The sequence below is a fragment of the Sebastes fasciatus genome, chromosome 12 (assembly GCF_043250625.1).
Source record: "Sebastes fasciatus isolate fSebFas1 chromosome 12, fSebFas1.pri, whole genome shotgun sequence".
NCBI lineage: Eukaryota > Metazoa > Chordata > Actinopteri > Perciformes > Sebastidae > Sebastes > Sebastes fasciatus.
In genome coordinates, this window is record NC_133806.1 from 15,673,845 (window position 1) to 15,699,051 (window position 25,207).

At 40.1% G+C, this 25,207-nt stretch overlaps 2 protein-coding genes across 5 annotated transcripts in view; one reads left to right on the forward strand and one right to left on the reverse strand.

The window, feature by feature from the left end:
* Window positions 1-23,261, reverse strand: part of kcnj14 (potassium inwardly rectifying channel subfamily J member 14) — a 40,502-nt gene extending 17,241 nt beyond the window's left edge. For 3 of the 4 annotated variants that reach the window (XM_074653501.1, XM_074653504.1, XM_074653505.1), the window contains exon 1: window positions 177-331. The gene's annotated coding sequence lies outside the window, so the exon portion shown is untranslated. Of the gene's footprint in view, window positions 1-176; window positions 332-23,220 lie in introns of those variants that run through there. The other variant, XM_074653502.1, reaches the window with a different exon arrangement.
* Window positions 9,690-14,375, forward strand: uts2r3 (urotensin-2 receptor 3). The gene is made up of 2 exons (XM_074653500.1): window positions 9,690-9,894; window positions 11,761-14,375. Exon 2 carries the CDS (start codon window positions 11,811-11,813, stop codon window positions 12,951-12,953), a length of 1,143 nt encoding a protein of 380 aa, XP_074509601.1. The 5' UTR covers window positions 9,690-9,894; window positions 11,761-11,810; the 3' UTR covers window positions 12,954-14,375.
* Window positions 23,262-25,207: the final 1,946 nt, after the last annotated feature.

Below are 25,207 nucleotides of genomic sequence, written 5' to 3' on the forward strand. Positions count from 1 at the left end.
GATGCTTTTCAGAGTAAAATGTAAGCTACGAGTTCATGCTTTTAAATTCCACTTCACAGGTTGCTTCCAAACAATGCAACTCTCGTATAACATGGATATAATACATAAAAATAATTTTCCAACCCAAAGTGAAGCTTTGACAACTTCTTGCGCAGTTAAATCAAGTCAGCACTTACCGGGTTGTTGGCATGTTTCTCTCCCGTTAATGCAGCGCGACGTGACGACGTCAGTTTGCTTTCAGTCCTTCTTTAATTTAATAAACACTGATTAGAAACCGTGCGCGAGCTCAGCTGTCCTGTCTGGCGGTCCTGTGGACGTCCGCGAGCCCTCAGGTGGTGGATGAGCGCGCTCACGTTGCGATGCTGTCTGTCCCCAATCAAAGACACGCGCCCCTCTGGACTCACAGAGTGACCTTGTCACAACATCCTGTCCCATTCATCAAGGTTAAATGACTGTTTAGATGTGTCATACACACGGATTATTGATCCACAATTATTCATTTACTTTATTGAAAAAAAACATTTATTTCAAGTAAAACTCATCAAACTTGTTCCACGAATTGTAGTATTTTTTTAAATTTAAAAATAAGATAAAAAATAATTATTTTATATCTCTAAATTATTATTGATTATAGCATAAATGCCTCAAGGTTACTTTCCCTTTATATAGCCTATTTGTGGGCTAATAAAAACACCCTTTTAAACCCTTTATTAAAGCTGTAGTGGGTAGAAATGGAGCAAATATGATTTTTAAAAAAAAGTTTTTATAAAACGGTCACTATATCATGACAGTAGTGCATGAGACAGATAGTCTGAAAAAAAAATCATGTGCCTCTGTGTCCTCCGATGCTCCTAATGGCATCTGCAAGATTTCACAGACTGGAGGAAACTTTATCCAACTAAAGAATGCAATGAAGAAGATGCATAAACTATAAAATACATAATTAAATGTCTATTTATGACTGACCTCTATATTTTAGTCTCTCAGCAATAAAGAAAACCTTGTTGTTACGATGCCACTAAAAACAAAATGATGCATTCATGGTCCACACATAAAAACATGACTGTACCATGACCCTTAATAATTGTACATAAGTGGATACAGAGGCATTGCAGAGGTTAAAAGCTGGATGGTCCCAGCAGTTAAAAAGATACAGTGGGTAGAAATGGAGCAAATATGATTTTAAAAAAAAAATGTTTTTATAAAACCATCACTACATCCTGACAGTAGTGCATGAGACAGGTAGTCTGAAAATATCATGTGCCTGTGTGTCCTCTGGTGCTCCTAATGGCATTTGCAAGATTTCACAGACCAGAGGATAACAACCAATCAGAGCCGAGCTGGAGCAATGAGGAGGTGCAGAAGTGTAGTTATCTCTCAGAGCACTTGATTTACAATATGCTGAAAGGTTATTATGGAATTTTTGCCCAATGATGACAAAAACATTCTGCCTACGGCAGGTTTAACCCCCTATGTGAGTTGTCTGTGCACTTTTATATATAAGGCAACAGTTCTGATAGACTTTGAATTGTCATGTAAGATTATTGTAACACTACGACGAAAAACAAGGTTGGATCTGACGGTTATGAAACTGCTACAAAGAAAAAATAACATCCTCCGGATGATAATGATATAATTTTATGAAGAGTTTTATGAAGTTCTTTCAGTCCCTGTGTGTGTGTATGTGTGTGTGTGTGTGAGTGTGTGTGCATGTGTTTGTGTGTGTGTCAGAGAGAGACATTGTGAGCCTTATACAACATGGTTTGGCCAACAAAGCTAATTTGAATTTGAATGTAAATTTGAATGCCAGACAGACAGAAAGATAGAAAGATTGAGAGAGACAGAGTAACCACTGACCATGTAGACAGATTACTGAGTTGTGTTTGTGTGTGTGTGTGTGTGTGTGTGTGTGTGTGTGTGTGTGTGTGTGTGTGTGTATGTGTGTGAGAGAGAGAGAGACAGACAGAGCGTCAGTGTGTGTTTACTAATACTTAATCTGATTTAATCTCAGTCAAGGCACCCAAGAAGTGACCTATGACGTCATGAGCTCTGTCATTCTATGGAAATAAAGATCAGATTGAAGATGACCGACGTAATGCAGCAGCCACAACATCCAGCTGCATCCAGCAACATAAACATGTAAACATCCCTGTGCATTTACTGCATATGAAAAAAAAATTAAACGGTCACCGTGCACAAATCAATGTAGTGGATGATCTAAATCTGCACGCTCTGTTGTTTTAAATTGCATAAGTGTTTGTGTCAAAACATTAATTGTAATTGACCTAATGGAAAACTGTCCGGGAGGAGGGGCAGAGAGGGAAAGTGACGTGGGGAGGCGTGATGATGTCAGATGTTTCTGAATGATCAGACAGACATGAGGTGTAGAGAGAACCAGCAGAATGTTATTGATAAAGATTACATTTAGTAGAGGAGAGAATTTACGTGATCAGTGTTTGATCTGATACAACAGCCATGCGACTATATCTGCAAATGCTCTCCTGTTTTGTTTTTGTTGCAGAGAATCAGTTCAAACATAGCAGGAAAGTACGAAACCTGAATTTTAAGTTTTTTTAAAAAACATAGTTACTGGGGTTTCCAGGCGCTGACCATGAACTAGGATAGAAATCACCAGAGGCTCCACCATACGATATTACCGTGCTACTTAAGTCACAATACGATCTTATTGCGATTTTAAAAATGTTGCGATATGCTGACTATTGCGATAAATATATTGAGATAAGATATATTGCAATTCATTCCCTTTTTCAAATGCCAATTATGCAGTTTGTCAACATCTCTTTTGTCTAGTAAGATACTGTTTTAACTCTGTTCATCTCAGAGTTTTCATTCACATATCTTGAGGTCAGAGGTCAAGGAAGCCCTTTGAAAAAGGCCATGACAGTTTCTCCTTGCCAAAATTTAGCCTAACTTTGGAGTGTTATTTAACGTTCTTCCCGACAAGCCATGTTTCCACCGTGTGAAACCAGAAGTCAGCGTTGATTTATTTGTCACATAACTTATGTACTTAAGTAACGCCACTTCCAGAGTTATTTTAAGCCAAACCACGATCTTTTCCTCCGCCTAACTAAGTAGTTTTATTGCCTATACCTAAGGAAGTTGTTTCCTGTGAAGACAGAAGTTTATTTTGAAAATACTAGGCATGTAACGAGCGGAAATGGACATATGTTGCTGGACATTCGTAGGAAAACAAACGAAAAAGGAGGAATAACTTTTTTGTAAGATATCAGCATGAGAATATGTTGATCGATACAATATTGCCTTGCAAGATATCATGAAACTACGCTGTATTGATTATTCCCCCCTACCGTGAACTGCAACGTCCCTGATTCAAATGCACTCGGGGGCCTTTGTTGCATGTTCCTCTCCATCTCAAATTCAAATATTATGATGTATTGGCATGAATATCAAAGTTACTTTATTGACAAAGTTCACATCATTACCATCTCTCTCGTCTCATCTCTCTCCTATATATTCTCCAATAAAAATGCATTTAAAATGTGGTCATCAGTGTTTACTGTGACTGGACTTCCTCGTGCCATGTAAATAATGTTTAACTTGATTTGATTGTGGTAAACTGCTGCAGCCGGGAACAGCCTAAAATAAACAGTGAGAAATATGTTCATCTGGGACGAAACTTTCCTTTTTACTTGTTTGACATGTAATGAAGCATAAAACCACCAGCGGCGCTCGTTTCTAACTGCTCAACAGTGAGCCGACATTTCCACGATTTAGCTTCAATCATGGGCTACTTTCACAGAGTGGCATTCACAATGAATCATGAGTAATTTGGAAACTTGATATGATTTTATAATTTAGAGGGAATATGTGCAGCACGGTGGCAGAGTGAGGAGGCCTGTGTGTGCCCTCGCTGAAGCCTTGCATAATTAGTCCGTCCATTATTATTATTGGATGTGGGGATGCAATACTGATCCTACGCCACCAGTGGGCAGATTGAAACTATTTTTGGCGTCCACTGGTGAGCCTGCAGTTAAAGAGCCTCAGTGAAGCACTTGAAAGTTTGCATTGTAAACTGGTGATTAGCTGATCAGACTGCAGGTTGACCAGAGGCTATACACCTGGTTTCTGAGGGTCTAATTACAAACCAGGATTTAAAATCAGCAGCTGTGCAGACACTAAAGAGGTTCGGCTTCACACCTTAGGGTGTTGTTACGACCTGAAAGATGCTAAACAGAGATGACAAGACAGAACAATACCTGCTTTCTCTTTTGGTTTTATAGAAATTCCTTTTAAAGTAACAAGTTATTGGTGAACCTGGAGCATGCAACATGTGGACGTTAGTATTAATGAGAGTTTTCTATGATGTAACAGTCTATTTCATTGTTTAGTTTTTACACCTATTCATAATAAACCATGGGAAGGGCATTACTAAACTATTCTGCTTGGAAAGCAAAGGTCCATCTCCCTGCTGGCTGCACTGATAACGCTCCATGTGTTTCCTGTGAAAGGCTGATCTGATTTCTGCAGATGGAGCAGCAAAGTCAGGCTCAGTGTCCTGTAACAGCTTCCAGATTTTGTCATGGTCACACCAGGTCGAAATCTAATGCTCTTTGATTTCAGGGGTAAGCGCATATTGGTTCAATGTGTGGTGTGTCTGCCCTCTGCACACTTACTTCAGGGGCCAACACAGAAGAAAGATTCTCCACACTTCAGACAAAGCGCTCACTAAAACCTAGATATATACGTTATCGACTCCGGCCTGAGCAGGAAAAGTTAAGTGTTTGGTTTGTCCATTCTGGGCTACTGTAGAAACATGGCAGACTCCTTGAAGAGGACCCGCTCCCTGTATAAACGGCTCATTCTAAGCTAACGAAGACACAACGATTCTTATTTTCAGGTGATTACACACTAAAGAAAACATACTTATTAATATTATATTCCATTTCTGCCACTAGATGCCCGTAAATGTGTATAAAAAAAGGACAGAAGGAATGACTTGAGGTAAATCTCAGGCTGTATCTCACAGTACAGACTCCAGGCTTGGAGGGTGGAGGGGGGGGGATCAATAACTCATCACAAGTTGCGAATCAGCCTGTTCCAACGACCATTTGTCACAAACAAGAAAATGTCCGCCCATTTAATCAAGACAACGGCACTGAGGACGAAATGGGTAAGCTAATTAATGAAATGAATGAAGAAAGCAAGGACGGCCAGGAGAAGGTTAGGGAGCTGTTAATGTCTACGTGTTTACGGGACGTTTGTCAAACTGGGACTACCCACTGATTGGACATGTTACGGCCCCTTCATTTGGGTGGGCTGCATAAATACATGAAGATACACAGAATAACAAAGACTGTTTTTCAAGGGAGTGTGAGTGTGATCTCAAGCTCCATTTTGTTTTCACATGCTCAACCTCTTGTGAACTCCCAGTAGCACAAAGACACCTCAGGGACACTTTGGCCTCATGATATCCTGAAACCTCAGAATATAATATGTGTTTCTATATGACAAGCACACAATTAGTATAATGGAATACGTCAGTTACTCCAATGTAATCCATTCACTGTCATGTTCTGAAACAGGTTTCTACCGTGATACTGAAGCTGCTGCTGTGTGTACAATGAGCTGAATCGATTCATTGATCAACAGAAAAATAATCGGCAACAAATCTAATAACTGATTAAGTACTTTTCCAAACAGAAGTGCAAAACATTTCCTCATATAGTTTACCAAATGCATCAGTTCTTTGTGTTTTGTCAAAATAAACTGAATATTTTGGAGTTTTAGACTTTTGGTTGGACTAAATACGGAATTTAAAGATTTCACTTTGTGAATGGACGTTTGTTTACTATTTGCTTACATTTTATAAACTAAATGATTAATAAAGAAAATAATCATAAGATTCATTGATAATGGGAATAACAGTGGCAGACTCTATATAATGTAAATATGGCCACACAAATACATATCACCTGATGGGGCAGATAATATCTTAGCAAACGGATATTAATAGTTTTTCCTGTATGCCAAATTGTATTCAGTCAGTTATATAGTCAGATTTGAAAAATGACTTAACAGACAAAATAAATTGTACTGAAGTTGAAGACGGACTATTGCCGGAAAATAATTATTTAACAACCTGAAATGTAAACAAAAAAATATTAAATATATTAATAATGTTAAAATTGCAATTAGTTAAATTAAAATTCATTTTAAATTAATCGCCAACTATTTTAATAATCGATTCATCGCTTTGAGATTTTTTTAAGAAAAAAAAAGTCAAAATTCTCTGTTTCCAGCTTCTTAATTGTGAATATTTTCTGGTTTCTTTAGTCCTCTATGAGAGTGAACTGAATATCTTTGAGTTGTGGACAAAACAAGACATTTGAGGACGTCATCTTGGGCTTTGGGAAATATTGATCAACATTTTTCACCATTTTCTCTGATTTTATAGACCAAACAACTAATCGATTAATCAAGAAAATAATCAACAGATTAATCGACAATGAAAATAATCGTTAGTTGCAGCATTACAGTTTAACAATTATGAAATATAGCCGATCCCTCTGTATACAGGTATGATCACCGAGCCAGTCCTCATATTAAAAGCTTCATTTATATTCATCTTCACACCGTCTAGATTTGCATACTGAAGGTGGATGCAGGTTAATTAAAAGGGGAAACACGCACTGCAGGTCAAAGTACCAAAACAAAGCCCATAGCTCAGGTAAATGTAATTACAAATTATATAACGTGTCTGCACAGACTGAGATTGATGTGTTTTGACAAAGACAAATAAACAGACTCTGACTCTCTCAGTCTCCTTTCCCCCCACTCCTTTTTTTCCACGTTAAAGTTAAGCAATATCCGTTCCCAAATGTCATAATGTTCCTTGCTCCTTTTTTCCACTTCTATGTAAATCTGAGACCCGCAGAGCACCTGATATCACTTCATTAAATCTTTTTTGCCACCTTGGCACTCAATCCACCGTCTCCATTTCCATCTTATAAATTGTTATACCTGTCCGTGTCCTTGTATGAGAGAGCTGGGGCTTCTCATGCCTCCATGGTCCCCCTCCCCTCCTATTTTGGCATGCCTGTGCCAGGTATTTGTTCAAATTCCTCACACCCCGTAGGGATAGGTATGTCCCCCCCCCCCCTTCCACCCTGTCCCTCTCTCATCTTTACAGCCTGTCTCTGTCCATCTTATGTACGCCAGCACATGTATGCAGCAGCCAACCTGGTGGACTCCCCGCCACCAACATGAGGCGTACAGTCTTCACATTTTACTGGTTAGTCACAACTAAATCATTTCCAAGTCATTCAGCCTCTTGAAGCTGGCAAACCACAGCTGTGGGTCCAACGACGGCCCGGGCCAAAAACAACTCGGTGGATAACAGGCAGCTGTAAGTCGCTTCTGATAACTGCCGAAAGACCCGTTTATTCTGTGGTGTGTTGTCACAGCTTAAGGTCAGGCCACTTATTAGATCCACCAGTTCAACTTTTCTCTGACATGGAAAAATGTTGATACAGGCAAGTACACTGGATAATTAATTTCCTCTATAATTTAAACACCAAATCATTGTATAAATCCCCCGTGGGGGTGTGAGGCGCCTTGTGTTTGAACATGAGCTGATGTGGTATTGACATTGGGTCAGAGTTGAAGTGCATTAGTTATTGCAGTGCGTCATGAAATGACAGCAAAATACCGATGATACGCTGGCTCGGTACGTTGTCCTCTCTGCCCTTCCCACAGAGAGTCTAAACTCTGCACAGTCTAATTCAATCTTACGGGAAGCAGTTTCATATTATATGTTTACATTTTTCAGGTATCAAGCTGAAAACAAGATCTAATGACAGACAGGGTCGTGTCCAAGACTATTTGACATGGCCTTTGATTGACCCGTTTCTGTTATAGAGAGTAACCCCGTGACCTTTGGGTTGCAGAAACGGTTTCTTTAACCACTAATCCAATATATACCGTCCCTATATCTTATTATCTGTGTTATTAAAAACTGAAGAAGTAGATTAAATAAAAACACTTTAGAGTCCAAAAGGGAACCACAAATCACTTATCATTCCTTAAACCTGCAGTAGGCAGAACGTTTTTGGCACCAGTGAGCAAAAACTCCATAATAACCTTTCAGCATATTGTAATTCAAGTGCTCTGAGAGATTCTGAGACTTCTCCACCTCCTCATGGCTCTGTTTTCAGGCTTTAAAAAATCTAGCCTGTGACGGGAGACTTTGGCCAATCACAGGTCATTTCAGAGAGAGAGCGTTCCTATTGGCTGTGCACCGGCTGGTAGGCGGTGCTTGGTATTTCCTCAACTGACCTCAACATGGCTACCAGGTGACAAAGTTTCTAATTTTACAGCTAAACAGTACAATACAAGATGTTTCTGAAAACATTTGAGGAGAGAAATAGGCATTACAGTAAAAGAATATTGATTCATATTTGATCAGCGCTGCCTAGTTTGACCGTTTGATCGGAGTTTGCGAGTGATTGACAGCTGCTCAGAGGCGGCAGACTCCAGATCGGCTGTGATTGGTTGTTTTCCTCCGGTCTTTGAAATCTTGCAGATGCCATTAGGAGCACTGGAGGACACAGAGGCACATGATTTTTTTCAGATTACCTGTCTCACGCACTACTGTCAGGATATACTGTTTTATAAAAACAACTTTTTTAAAATCATATTTGCTCCATTTCTACCCACTGTAGCTTTAACTGCTGGGACCATCCAGCTTTTAACCTCTGTAATGCCTCTGTATCCACTTATGTACAATTATTAAGGGTCATGGTACAGTCATGCTTTTATGTGTGGACCATAAATGCATCATTTTGTTTTAAGTGGCATCGTAACAACAAGGTTTTCTTTATTGCTGAGTGACTAAAGTATAGAGGTCAGTCATAAATACACATTTAATTATGTATTTTATAGTTTATGCATCTTCTTCATTACATTCTTTAGCTGGATAAAGTATGCATCAAAGTACATTAACAGTGCTATTACAGAATAAAACCAGGTTTTATAAGTCCATCACAATAAATTCATAGCTTTACAGCACCGGATTATTTGCCAAAATATGATGTTACGATACCATTTATGGTCAGATTCTTGACTTTCATGGAAAGTATTTGCAGTAGAGTTCACTTGTGAGATTTATATCTGGCTCAGAGGTATTGAAACCCTTAAGAGAGTCGTCAAAGCGTGATCAAACCTACTGTAAATCACCTCAATCGTGGCTATAAACTATGAATTTAAAACACACGCTAATATTAGCTGAATCTGTATTTTAAATTCTTATACTCGGCACAGCTGTGGGTTGAGCGGTGGTCATGATTTAAAGCAACTGAAACGGGCAGAGTGTATAATTACCATCAAGTGAATGTTTTTTTAACGTTTGTCTTCCTTGATTCTGTAATATTTTCATGACCAGTAGATTTCAACCACAAACCCCCATGTGATAAGCTAAAATAGACTCTTCCTGTTATTGCCTACATTACTAATTGTTGGAGAGTGAAATATATTATTAGGAAGGTCATTGTTATATATTCTGTTGCTGTTCTATTTCACATGAATGAATAAGTGGGGGTTCCCAGGACCCCCGTATTAATATTCAGTAGTCTTCAGCAGGATAAGCCCCCTCTTCATCCATCCCACCCCTCTCTCCTCTCACACACACTCCTCTCTCTCGTTGACTCAGACACATCAAAGACTGCAGCCAGCAGGACACACAGCAGCAGAGAAGTTTGGAGGCAGATTATCGCCACATATTGTCCTCACTGCTGAAGAGAAATAATCCTAATCTCAAGTATTCAGAGGGATATTTCAAAATGGGAATGGAGTTTTTTCACCAAACAAATCCATGGAGTATTATTTTGACAGCTTCTGGGATTGAACTGTTTTAAGGTAGGTCTATATTTTAGAAAATAATAATCTGCCTCTCGTTTATAGCCTATATGCGACTAGATCTATATAAATAGTAGGCTATACTGTGGATTGTCGACCTATTATAGGCCTACTGTATGTTTTTATTCAGCGCTGATAAGGGCCCAGACATGCCATTATGCAACAGTAGCCTGTAGTAAACTGGTTTTCTTTTGCATTTGCATTTGTATCTCAGTAGGAATTGCATTTTTTGAATATGAAACTAATGTTATCTCTAAATATTTTAAGTGGCCTATATTTATTTTTATCTATTTATTGCTAACAGTGCAAAATTATGGTGAATTAGCCTGCTTGCCGAATTATTTAGCATTGGGGTTGTAGGTTTATTATATATATATATGTAGATATATTATATTATATATTATATTAAATATATTAAAGACTAAAAGCAGAGTCAATCGGGAGCTGTCTGTGTTTCTGAATATTTTCACTTTAACGTTGGCTTCAAACACTTGATTTTAATGTGTTTTGTATGATATCATGTTATGTATTTATTTTGTATTTGTTTTATGTTGTGGCATCTGAAACCTTAATGTATGTTTAAATGCTGCTGTCTTGGCCAGGTCTCTCTTGCAAAATAGATTCTTAATCTCAATGAGTACTACCTGGTTAAATAAAGGTTAAATAAAATAAAAAAATATTGTAAACATTAAATTGTAATGCATACTGCACATTTGCATTTAACAGTTTAAAGGGAATTTGGTGGTCTTAATGTAAAGGTCCTGTCATAAATAGGCTATGACACAGCGGTTATTTAAAGGGAGCCGGCCGGTAAGGTATGGACTCTGGACTCTGGACTGTGGACTGTGGAGCGGAGGCGCGCAGCGGCCCCGCGGGGGTTCGGCTGCTCCTCCTCAGTTCAACAGGAGCTCTTAACCCCGCTGCAGCCTGCAGGTCACCATGTGTCACACAGGCACCCCGCCACTGCTTTGATCTCTCTGTAGATTATATTTCCCCCCAAAAAAGCATCAGTCTTTGTCGAGAAGTATTAAGCTCGTCTCACGACTGACACTAAAAAGATCACAAAAGACATCATAAAATATATAGCACCTCTTTTCTTCTGGGGCACCAAACTGTAACTGTCGAAAATGTCCTTTAAAATTAAAAATATATTATATAAAGTCAAACAGTCCAGTCTGCCTCATTGCGCCATCCACTGACTCGACAGATTTGCACGCACCGGTCCACATCCAAACCACCGACGCGTAAATACGCACAGCATGAACCCAGAAGTCTAAACTAAAACTTCACAGTTTATAATTCGTTTGCACGAAAAAAAAAAAAGTCTGTTTAACTCTTAAATGTTTCTTACACTTTTCTTGTGACTCAATTAGCCTAATTGTTGTCCTAACATGCTGACCTTAAGAAGGAACAGGCTTTGGAGGTTTTTTAGATTTACAGCCTTCAGTCTGAGCCCTCCTACTCTGACAATCCAATTATTTTACTAAAACCATGGACGCCTCGCCTTGCTCCCTGTGAAACTATAAAACCGTGAAGGATGTGCCAACCAGAGCAGGTTTCATGCTAAAACATAAACTATACTGGTTTTGCTGACATTTTCATTTCTACTTCATGTTTATATGACTTTATTTACTTTATCTGGTGCCATGATTCACATAAATCACTTTGTGGCACCCTCAGAGATCCAAATCAGTTTTAGCTTTGTTGTCTTTGACCCTGGAGTCAAACAAATAAAAGCTCCAGAAACCAGAGAATATAAGAGACAAGTATTGATGAAAACTAACAAAATATCTTTTTGTTTTTCCTTTTGACACCCCCACCTCCCTCCTTCCTCCTCCCTCCTCTTCATCTCTGCATCTGAAACAGACCATTTAACATTTCTGTGTAATCTCAAAACTTTTTTATACTCTCACATTATGGACCTCTCAGGCTCTTTGCCACCACCATCCCCATACACCTTCCCTATTATCCCCAACGTCTCTGCTCCGTCCTCCCCTCCCTCCATCTCTCCTTCACCTAGCTTGGCGTCTACAGCTCTCTTCTGCTCCCTCCTCTCCCTCCTCTCCCTGATGGGCATCACAGGAAACCTGTACACTATGGGCCTCCTCCTGAGGCGCAGGAGGAGTAGGAGAAGACGTGGAGCGGGACCAAACTGCTGCCTAATGAGAGTACCTGTACCGTCCTGCCTGGCCAACTCCACCTCGCCTTCCTCCTCCCCTTTCTCCTCCTCCTCCCCCTCCTCCTCTCTTCACCTCCAGGTGCTGAGCCTCGCTTTTGCCGATCTGCTCTACCTTTTCACCGCCCCCTTCATCGTGTACGACAGCCTGGCGTCCGGGTGGGCCTTTGGCGAGCCGGGCTGCCGTCTCCTCCTGAGCCTCGACCTCCTCACCATGCACGCCTCCATCTTCACTCTCACCGCCATGAGTCTGGACCGCTACCGGGCTGTGGCCCATCCCCTGCACACCTCCTCCTCCAACTCCTCGGGCCTGCTGCGTGTAGGCCTGGCCTGGGGGCTGGCTGTGGCTCTCAGTCTGCCGATGATGATCACGCTGCACCTGGAGGACGGGGAGAACCAGGAGGGCCAGCTGTGCGTGCCGGCGTGGGACGAGCAGAGCTCCATGGCCTATATGAGCGTGCTCTTTTGCACCAGCATCCTCGGGCCTGGGCTGGCCATCGGAGCACTTTACGCCACTCTAGGCCGGCTGTACTGGGTGTCTCAGACCAGGCCGGCCTGGGCCAGTGGGAGCAGCACTGCTTGTCCTCCCCGTGCCCCCAAACCCAAAGTCCTGCTCCTCATCCTGGGTATCGTCCTGGCCTTCTGGGCCTGCTTCCTCCCCTTCTGGATCTGGCAGCTGCTGCCGCTCTACCAGCCCGACATGCTGCGGACAGTACCAGTGGGGACACAGGTGACAGTGAATCGTATCCTCACAGGGCTGACGTACGGAAACTCCTGTGTGAATCCATTCTTCTACACACTATTGACTGGGAAACGAAGACGCAACCGGCAGACACTGACCTCAGCAAATCAGCTCTGCCGTAAGAGCAGTCCAATGCAGTAGTGTGTGTGTGTGTGTGTGTGTGTGTGTGTGTGTCTAACAGTAGAGACAATAATGTGAGTGTGTACATACTGTACATGTGTGACAAGGTACTGAATGCTTTATGAGTTCCATAACAGACACCAAAGACCATTGATTTATCCAACAAACTAAAGACACACAACAATACTAAGCAAATGAGAGCACTTTGTATAAATGCTTTGTAAACTCGCTGTTAGGAGACAATCAAAAAGACAATCTCTGTAAGATGTTTCACCTAATTAATGCTTTATCTGAAAACCTTTTCCAAACTTTGGTTGTCATATCAAATAATGCCACGTATCCTCACACAACAGTTCATATGATATCTTACGAAAAGTTATTCCTCATTTTTTGTGCGTTTTCCTACGAATGTCCAGCAATACGGGACGCACGTGTCAATTTACGCTCCAGTCTTTTCAAAATAAACTTCCGTCTTCACAGGAAACACCTTTTTTAAGTTTAGGCAACAAAACTACTTAGTTAGGTTTAGGTGGTTTGGGTTAAAATAACTCCGGAAGTGGCGTAACTTTAGTACGAAAGTGACATAATAAATAAATCAACGTTGACGTCTGGTTTTACACAGGACACAAACACAGTTTTTTTTACCCTGCCATCCACCCAGACCTCCTCCCTACGCAGCATTTGTTGCTCTTTATACTTCCTGGTTCATGATTACGTGGATTACATACAAATTGATTTTGTGGGATATATATAAATTACAGTGCATTACTTTTCGTAGGTATAGGTACGAGTGGTGTATGAGAACAGCCTGAATAATATGTCTTTAATTGCTGTAGTAACCAGGTTTACATGTTGATTATTTAGATTTAAATGTTTTAATGATATTATATTTGTGACTATGGTAAAGTAATATAATGGCATTTCTAACACAAGTGGTTACTACAGTAATTACTTGTGTAAAGTAATTTACCCAAATCAACAGATTGAATAACAGAGAGGAATTGTTTATTTACCTGTACTGTATGCAGTAATATTAGGAGAGCAGAGTTAATGCTGTATGTACAAGCATTTCCAGTAAAACCCTGATGCACTTCTGCTTGTTTTCAGAGAACTATCAAAGAAATTGTTTGTTTTTGAACAACTGGCTTTAACAGGTCAGAACCTCGTTGGGACATTTTTCTGAGACATTGTTTGTTGACTTAATGAATTATGTTTTGAGTGAGTCAACAGTCTTTTGTTTGCTTCCCCTGAACCCCGACATATCTAAAAACAACTGACATTTTTGTTTATAATCATGACCTGCATGTTGGGTTTGAAAATGTACTTATTATTTTTGACTCATGCTATGCTTTGCATGGCCTCAACTTGTGTTGATTGTAACTTGATGTTTATAATAATGCATAATATATAGCATTGAATAAAGAGTATGCTTTCTGTAATGCACTGTGTGGTTGGATCTTTAACTGAGGGGAAAAGGAGGACTAACGTTATGGTGTTCAACAATGACATGAAAAAGAAACAACAATTATGAAGTGAGGCAGAAGGAGGTTGAGAAGCAGATGTAAAAGATGAGGTATGCAAAAAAAACAAAAGAAAAATCCTTGAGTTGCATTCATACTGTTGTTTGTGTGTCTGTGTCAGCGTGTCAGTGACTCTGGAAGGTCTTCCCCGTTCTTGTGTATACACTCGCTGGCTGGCGTTTCTGTGTCTCCCTGTAGCAACGGCCCATCGATGTCTGTCTGACTCAAAGGCTGCACTGTGCTGTATCGCAGACCCTGCTGCTCTTTGACGCAGATGAGCAAATATTGTTGTTTGACAGAAAGGACTAAGGAACGGGATGGGGATGATGGGACAAAAGTGGGCGGGTTGGTATAATACAAGCACTGTGCGTTGGTCAGAGGCCTAGGGGTTTAAGATGCTGACCATGTGATATTAAGGTCCCTGGTTCAAGTCCGGCAGGGGACTGTTGTTGCATGTCATCTCCTATTTCTCTCCCCTTATTTGTTACTTATACTGCATACTTATAATTAAGATAAAAAGGCCTTAAAAAAGGATATCAGAGGGTTTAGAAAAACTAAGAAACCTGCAGAAAGTTAATTAATACACAGTCTCAAGATGAAATGTCAGGACAGATTTTAATGTGTTGTAATCTAATCAACCACATCTTGCAGAAATCTAACTCAGAACAAAATTGGCTCAGTGTAACTTACAATAGATGTAATAGCTTGTTATTTAAATCTAAATCTGTTTATATAGGCTCACTTTATAATAGGCATGCACTGATACTGGATAGGATATCGGGCCGATACCGACTCGAGTAGCTGGATCGGGTATCGGTGACAATGGGGCCGATCCATTCAATTAAATTCTATGTTTATATACTATATATACATTTTATACTGGAATATGAATTCCCGTTTAAGTTTTGACCAATTTATTACTGCATTAAAAAAGTTCACACTTAAATTCTAGTCCCTGTTAATTTTGAAGATTTTTTACCAAGTTGCTGGTGTAAGATTTATTATTTTAATGATGAATAACAATTCAGTAAATTTATATGTATGTATTTATTTGTTACATTTTGTATAACAAAGTTAGGAAAGCAATGTTTAAGTCAAGCCTGATGTTGCCTTATACATAAAAGAATGATCCAAGTCACTTCCACACAGTGAGGCATACAGCTGATTGATTAAAGACTGATATCGGATCAGTAATCGGTCGATACCGAAAGCCCAGGTATTGTATCGGGACTGAACAAGTTGGATCGGTGCATCCCTACTTTTTAAAGCTTACAATATACAGTATCTGCATCTGTGCTGATGGATGTGGACTTTCCCTTAAAGAGTATGCACCTCCTTATAAATAAATAAACAAACCAACGAATAAATAAAGCATTAAAAAAAAAAAAACATGAGCGTGAATTGGCCAAATTGTTCCATTAAACAATTTCTGAGGTTGTTTTTCTTTCTGCGTAAATTCAAAATGTGTTTCAAGAAACCGTGAGACAACCGTATACAAAATAAATCAAATACTGCAAGTCATTAATACAAAAAAATATATATTCATTCTCATTCTCATGAAGGCAAACATGGCTTTTAAAATCTAGTAATCTTAAATCTATCTGAATAATAATCCAGACCTCTAAATAATGTGGACACAGACCGCGGGGGAGAGCAGATAAATAAGTGTCAGTGATCCGTTAAATTTTTAATTTCATCGCTGGGTAATGGTGTGTTTTTTTTGTCCACACAAATAACACAAACGGACCATTAAGCTCTATTAACTGTGGTTAACTGTGTTTTGACTTGACATGCAATAACTTCTGTGAGTACATAATCCCCGGGTAATGGAATAATTGAGCAATTTCATGTTAAATGCAACGTAAAATGTGACTTCAATTATGTGAGGGAAGCAAACTTAAAGAGTGGGTTTATTTATTTGCACATAAAGAAAACCAGAGGGCTGCAGTGGTTGAAGACACATACCGAAAGCATTTGTCAAGGCAGCTTGTGCGTTTCTCTGCACTGTGATGCCCTTCTGTAGTCTACGCTGCCCACCATGTGTTTCCATTTACCTGTCCCCGGCTACCTCTGAGCAGAACGTTCCCACTGCAGTTATTACCCGGAGCCCTGTGCGGTCACACCACGGGGGGGAGCTTCTGTTGTGAAGTTAATGCAATATCCATCCACCTTTCGCAGACAACCGAGGCCCTCTCAGCACATTTGTCCATTTAAATGGAATTTCTTTGCAGACAAAGAGCCGGCTCCCTATCCGTCTGAAATCATGAGCCCTCATATGAGACATGGTGATTTTTGGACCCCTGGGTCATACCAAAATGACATAAGATGGAAGGTGTAGCTTGTGTAAAGACGAAACCTTTCCAAAAAAGACACTTGGCTGCATTGTGGATATTAAAGCACAGAGAGCTAGTTGTATAGTGGACAGGTTTTGGGTGTCTGTGTCCTCCAAAACTCAATATAGCAGATGATTAAGTTCTGCCTCAGATGTGCGGGGATGACCGAGTGTTTGATAAACTTCAAATACGTGGTGTTTGGTCAACCCAACCAGAATGGATGGAAAATATTGTCTCAGTTGGCAGGCTGGTCAATCTATAAACTTTGTGCTGTTTGTGTTGGTGGTTGCCAGCACCGGCTCACTCGCTCCAATCATAACTTCTGTCCTCCTGCGCAACATAAGCTTCTGATTTCATCCTGAGATATTGCAGTCTGTGTCCTCCTCCTCCTCCTCCTCCTCCTCCTCCTCCTCCTCCTCCTCCTATCGAGTCCACGGGGAAAACACAAGGACAAATATTTTCGTTCGGGAGCGTCGCTCTGTTCTACCTGACGATTTCATAAATCCAGCACATGTCCCGTTTCCTGGAACCGCCAAGCATCTTTCCATCCCAGCAGCAGCACCCCCCTCGCCCCGCCTCCCAGCCTCTCCTCTTGACCAGTGTGTGAAGCTGCTGCAGGTGCCCCTCCCCTGGGCAGCCCGCTCAGGAAAGCACCCCGCCGTGTAGACGAGACGAGCCCGCAGCCCGGGCCAAATTCACGCTGTGAGGTGTATAAGAGGCTCCCATTCTCTCCAGACATACACAAAAAAGATTCCCTTCGCACTCCCTCCTCCGCCTGCCCTCCTCTAGAATTCAATCTTCCCATCTGTTTTCCCTCTCTCAATCACTTTTTGTCCCCGCCACACTTTCTGCCCACAGTCTCATTCCTCTGCACCTTATATGACGTTAACGTTTAGAAGTTTCACTACAAGTTTTTGCATTATGAATCACAGAAAGTGGTTCTCAATTGTCCCAGAATTAACTTCATCCACTTAACAGACTTCCAACATCTGTAACATCAGCTTATATCAAACAAATTTGAGTTTTTACGCTACCCGCACATGTAGTCAACACAGTACTAAAAAAAAACTGTTTGTAATTGCGGGTTTGACAGCAAACACTGAAACGTCGGAGCTCACAGTGTTTCTTTGTTCAACCCATGGCAACCCCACCATGAGGCGCCCAGCGTCCCCTGACTTCACACCTCTGTGTCAGCCGCCAGGATCAGGCGAGACCCAGGCTTGCGTGCCTTGGAAGGCCGGAGGTTATATCAACCGACATACGCATTACGGTTCACACTTGGGCTCTTACTAGCAAAGACAGTAAATATGGCACGTCTGCCCCTCTTGCTGCTTCTCCCTCTCCCCGTGCTTCACCGTTTCTCTGCCTCCTCCTCCTCGTCCTCGCTGCCCATAAACAGTCGTCCCTGTCAACTCAGGCGTCCAAGCTCCCCTGACCTCTGACCTTCTGACACTTTACTCATCTGAAACCCATGGTTTGTTCATGCAGGGAGGTCATGGCCGAGGAGGGACATTATGCATTTCCATGGCACTGTTTTAGGGCTGCACATAACGATTAATCGTTGTTGTTTAATCTGTTGATTATTTTCTTGATAAATCCTTTAGTTTGTTGGTCTAGAAAAAGGCAGAAAATGGTGAAAAAGCCCAAGATGACGTCCTCAAATGTCTTGTTTTGTTCACAACTCAAAGTATTCAGTTTAATGTCATAGAGGAGTAAAGAAACCAGACCAAAATCACATTTAAGAAGCTGGAATCAGAATTTTTTGAATTTTTTTGTATTAAAAGATTACTCTAACCGATTAATCGATTATCAAAATAGTTGGCGATTAATTTAATAGTTGACAACTAATCGATTAATCGCTGCAGCTCTACTGCTCAATATTAGAACAAAAGCCTGTGTGTGCTTTTATGTATAAGAGCTGAAATGATCCGATGATCGGCAGAAAATTAAACTGTAATTATTTCCATAAGAATGTTTCAAGCAAAAATACTAAACATTACTTAGATCCAGCTCTTCAAATGTGAAGATATGCCACTTTTTTTTTGAGTCTTGTGTGATCAAAAAACTGAATATTTTGGGGCTCTGGACTGTTGGTCAGACAAAGAAATGCACATAACCTTGGACATAATGAAATGCATTTTTCACTATGTTCTGACACTTTTTAGACCGAGCTATTAATCGGAAAATCAAGAACATAATCTGCAAATTAATCAAAAATTAAAATAACTGATAGTTGCAGCCCTATTATGTATATGAATACTAGTGTCTAGTGATATTACTTTCAAAAGGACTACCTGCTTGCTGTGCCAAATGTGCATTTCAAACAAAGCAATGTCAGCTATGAGCAATTTCATTCAGTAGTGTCAAAATAAAAAGTAAAGTTCTAGGTATTGAAGTTATGGCCTTAAGTATAAACTGGTTTGGTCCAACAGGTAAAAAAACAAAACAGCTTTAACATCACTACCACATCCTTATCTGAGAGAGAAGGTTGAAGAGTGAACAGCTTGGTGTTTAGAATTAGAGCGCCACCTGCAGGTGAAATATAAGAACTAAACTTCATATTTGAAACCAACCACCGTTACTCACTGCTGTTCAGTAGATTCCAGTTCAGACATAGTTGACATCAGTTCGTTGCATCACATTTCTTCCTTTCAGTTTCTCAGAGCGCCACACTAACAATAAAGAATAAAGGATTATGTTTTATCAAAAGCAAAGATTACTCAATCTGTTTTTGCCTGTGTTGTCACGGTGTGTTATAAAAATGCCAAGTAACCAAAGACAGAAGGAGGATGGTACCCATAGATAGACTTAACATTAATACAATGGTTGGATGTCTCCCTATTGTCCAGGCTCATGATTATATTCTGAGTCTTGACTATTCTCTTTCCTCTTATTGGTGTGCAGCACCAAAGGCTGAACATCACAACTGAAATCTACTGAATACCTACAGCCTGGCGTAAATTACAACTCCATGTCTAAACGATATCATTTCTTTCTCCGATGGCATTAATGTGGACTGTGTCTGAACTTATTCTTTCAGGGTTACTCAGCGAGTAGCATCATGTCTGTACAAAGTTAGTCCTCTGGGTCACTATTGTCATGGTGCAAATATAACACAGTGTACTTGGAGATTTTATTAGCAGCTGTTAGTAACAGCTATAAAATGACTGCACGTGTTCCCCGCTACACAACATGTTCTTCCCCTTGTCCGTCTTTGCACCGGCTGAACTTCCAGCTCGGGTGGCCCAGTAACTGACCCAGCCGTCCCAGTAACAGAGACCCGTCCTGAGGGCTCAACGCTGCAGAACGAGCTCAATTCACTCAGTAAAGAGAAATATGATTTAATTCTACTATGAATACTGAGCTATTTACATCCAGGGATTATGGTGACACTTCACTGCACACGTTCGATATATGTTGAGTATGTGACAAATAAAAAATTGAAACGATTCAGAAACAAGTTTTAGCTGCCAAAGCTCATCAGCCCTTCTTTGTATCAAGAGCTCAAAATGCTTCACTTGAACAGTGATGGAAATGTCAATGCAAAGCCCTACTCAAATGCTGTACTGTAACTTTAGCAATACTTACTAATCATAAATCTATTTTTAATCAAAACAAATATAACTCATTAAAATGTCCTGTGTTTCTAGAGAGAAAACCATAGTTGAATGTGATCTATGACTTTACAATGAAAGTGTATAAGAAACGAAAGTTCAAACAAGATGATTTGAAAGATGAAATATATAATTTCAAAAAAAGTTCTTGCGCATCATAAAGTCTCAGTGATCAAAAACTCTTGACTTGAAAAGCAAACCAAAGAATCCTGCATGTGCACGCATCACTTGAACTCACTTTAAGGTGATTCTTTGGGGGTTTTTTCAAGTCAAAAGGTGAAATGTGTAAAATCACAAAATTAAGTTAAAATAAGTAAAGTGTCTAACAATAACAATATCTCCACAAATCTCTTAAGTCAACTACTTCAGTAAAAACATACATACGCAAACCGTAAAAAGTATTATTTCACAAATGGCACCTACATTTCTGTATCTACTGAAAATAATTCATTACATCCACTCTTGACTTAGAAAGCAAAGTAAAAACAACTAACAAAGCCAGTGTTGTGATTGAAAACTAACACCGAGCCTTTTGAAAAAGCCACTTCCTCTTACGTACACATGACAGACCTCGATCCTAATCAAAAGTTTTGCAGCCTGCTGTCAACACAATGCAACGCTGAACAAAAGAAACTCAACTAGGGCTGCTGGTTGTTCAATCTATTGATCCATGTCGCCCACACGCGGCGTTCTCACCTTCCACAGTAACCTGCACCTCCTGGCCATGTCTCTGTGCTCCTGGGTGGTCAGTAACTCAACACCTGTACAAGATGCTGTGGTCTGTCTCTGCACAGGATGCTGGATGTTGGGTTATCGTCACAAACAATACGGTAAACCTACAGCTCTGACAACCGTCCACCAAGTTCAGTTTGAGAGGTTTAGAGGTTTAGAGGTTTTATAATCTATCTGCAAAAGAGGTGGCCATGTTTCCAACAGGTCAAAACACAATTTAAACCAGCAAGTCACATTAAAATGCCATGAGCAGGCCATTAAATATTTTGGCCCTATTAGATTGTGTCATTTTGGCCCATAAAATAGTTTTTCTTTAGTTTATGTTTGATTTTATAGTGTTGTAACTATGTTAATGAGCTAAACATGCCAAAAAATACATCTATTTCCCTGTCTGTTAAGATGTTATTTGTGCTTACTCCATGAAAAGTGTTGAAAAAAACATTACAGTTAACCTGTTAAAGAGATTTTGTGGATGATATATACAGATTTTGTTGCCTTTATTAAGTACAAAAAAGAAAATACGGAGTCACAGTTACATCAGAAGGATTACTGTAATGCCAGGGCATCATGCATCATGCATACTCTAGATATTCATCCTCCTAAATTCCTCACTAGTAGAGGTCAATTTTCGATAAGATTTAGGGGAACCAAATTATAGAGTAGCTTTTCACATCTATTAATAAACTGTTCATCTGTCAAATGTTTCAAAAGTCGCTTAAAGGGTCATTTAATTGCTGTTTTGTAATTGTTTTTCCCCATGTTGTCCATGTATCTGTTTTTATGTTTTTAATTTTTTCCCACTCACAATGTTGTTTGGTTACAATTGCCTTCAAGTCTTTATAGATATTTGAATCAATATCCTCCTCACAAACACTAACCATACACTTCCACACAACACACACACTTGTCTTTTTTAATATATTTACTGTATTGTTATTTTTGTTTTTATATTTATCTTGTCCTAATTGTTTGTTATCACTATTATGTAGTCATATTATTTCCTTATATTAATCTTGTCTCTGGGTGGTGGAGGCTTTAGATAAGCCCAGTGTTTTTTTTTCCCTCTTCCTGCACTTTATAATTTTCATTTATTTTTTTTGTTTTGTTGTATAGTCTTAAATTGTGCAAAATAAATAAATAATACAAATAAATAATAAACATTCAAAATAAAGGATAATTAGCTAAATGCTAGCTTATTTCATTAAAATGAATTAGCTAATAACCAGAGGAAAAGCAGCAGAATTTGAACATTTTTGGAAACCTTTGTTGGAGTTTCTTGGACGTCAAGAGGCACAGTCAAAATGAAACGGCTGAGTGTTGCTGAGTGCTGTTGTTGAAATTGTTGTGTGTTGTTGTGTTGTGTTTTTTTTTGTTCTTCTTCTTTGAGGTATTTATTTATTTTTTCTTATCTTCTATTTTCTTTGTGGTATAATTTAATTATTAATATTGTTAGTCTGTTTGTATGTGTATATATGCGTATATGTCTTTATGTAAAATTCAATACAAATATTGTTTAAAAATAAATAAATAAATGAATTAGCTAAACGCTAGCTTGCATTAGTTTGCATTGAAAGAGTGACACAAACAGCATGTCAAAACAGTCAGAAGTCCTAGTACAAAATACACTTCTTACGGAACAAAAAAGAAATGCATAAATAAATAAATAATTCCTTTAATCATTTTCTACCCCCTCTTTTATTTTTGTTATTATATAATTTTTTATAATTTAAGTTAACTTTCCCTGCGATGGACTGGCGACCTGTCCAGGGTGTACCCTGCCTTCGCCCAATGTCGGCTGGGATCGGCTCCAGCCCCCCCGCGACCCCTAACGGGATAAGCGGTTGCAGATGGATGGATGGAAGTTAACTTTCCTATCCAATTGTGCCTTGTATGTTAGAAGTATAGAGTTTAGATTACAATGCCTTCATGTTTGTAAATTAATTTTCTTCAATAAAAAAAATATACACTTCTTACAGACAAACACCCTGACACATGATTTAAAAGTTACTCTATACATAAATGCATTAATTTAACAAGACATTTTAAGAAGTAAAGTTAGGTTAGTTAGCATTAAGTAGCTCTCTCCTACCTTGACTAACCGTCCTGCAGCTCGAGGCTTCTTCCTCCTCTCCTCTGGCTCCTCCGGAGAAACTCACCCAGGGTGGCACGGAAGTGATGAAAAGTGAGACAGGTGAGCAGCAGCAGCACACCTGAACTATTTTAGATGCGCATGAAAAAACATGTGCTGGTATCTGGCGCCCTCTTGTGGTGTTTTATTGCCCGTTAACAGTATTAATATTAACCGGAGGCGGAAACGGTGAGCTACGTACTAGTGATGGGAATTCCGGCTCTTTTTAGTGAGTCAGATCATTTGGCTCAGCTCACCAAGAAGAGCCGGCTCTTTCGGCTCCCAAACGGCTCTTCGTTTTACCACTTCTGCCTTTTATAGTTCAGCCAAATTTGGCGTTGTTTTGACCTATGATTAGTATGTGTGCACATATATCACTTAAAGGGACTGTTTGTAAGATTCAGAAATGCTTGTTAACAGCGACACCTGCGACACCAACAAGCATCGCTCAAAACAGTGAGGCGACACACGTCAGCTAAAACCACAATATCACTCTATATTTCACCTGCTTGGCAATAATGTTAACTGACCAGACGAAGACCCTCCATGAATCAATGCTGATACTAGTGTTGGCTTTTCCTGCTTCAGCCTCGCGACCGCGGTTAGAGGAAACAGGGGAGACACCAGCACCCGGTCGGAGACGATAACATTTCTCGCTCTCACTTCACAAGACACGGGAAACCTCTGTTGGTCTGGAGGAGCTGCAGCAGTTATTTCTGCACAAACGTCCACTAGATAGCACTAGATATTCTCAGAGCTATTAACTCTACTGCAGTGTGTAGTGTGCGCGCATGCACCTGAGGTGGAGCGAGCTTAGTGAAGGCAGGCAGGCAGGCAGAGGAGCAGAGGAGCAGAGACTCCGGACCTGGAGACCAAAGCTACGGTCTCCCCCGCGTCCTCCGAACGCGGCCAACACTGTTTTGCAAGACGGGCTTCACTAGATATAACTTTGCGGTTTTGGTACTTCCGTGTAGTTTGTGTTGGAGTCTTGTCTGAATAGCGTAGCCACACGTGAGCACGCATGGGACACCGACCCGGGTGATTTATACGTGTAAGAAGTTACAAACAGTCCCTTTCACCATTCAATTTAATTATACTAAACCTTATAATTTCCTGAATACCATAATTTTACATGCTGCATCGTTTCCAAATGTCACTCATCTTGTCTGCTATTCGCGCACCGCACTCCTCTCTCTCTTTCTCTCCTCCTCTCCCTCCTGCTCTATACCTGTAGACCGTCAGCGCACCATCCCTGCTTGATGGTATGATCCTTGTCTGTCATCACCTGATTGGTCTCACAGACGTCATTAACACAACATTTAGTCACAGTCAGTGCATGGAGTGACCGTGGAGCGGAGAATATCGTTGTATCATTCTGTCTTGAATTAATAAAAAAAAACCAAAAAACAGCTCTCGGATGGGAGCCGGCTCTTATCGTTCACTTAAAGGTCACCTATTATGAAAAATGCACTTTTCCATGTCTTTTAAACATCAATATCTGTCCCCAGTTTGTCTACAGGCCAGCATAGTATCATAAAAGACCATCCTCTCTCTTTTTCTCCTGCTCCATCTGTCCGAAAATGGATTTTAAAGAACACTGAGCGGTACTTCCTTACTTCGGTGACGTCGGTAACGAATTTCATGCCATATAAGGGTTTCCTGTTAGAACAACGGAGAACCTCAAGCTAGGTGACCCCGCCCACAGAGTGGCTCTCTCTTGTCCACCTCGTAACTATAAACAAAGTTTGCTCCTACTTCTGTTAGTCTGCAAGAACCAGTAGAACAGTCTTCATGTACTCCCATCATCTGTATATAACTTGATCTTTCACAAAGGCTTTATGTAATTACACTGTTTAAACAGGTGATATGAAACATTAATTTGATGTCATGCATGTAGAAGGGTACAGGTAGTAAATAGTGACTGCAAGCAACACAATACATTTCTGTT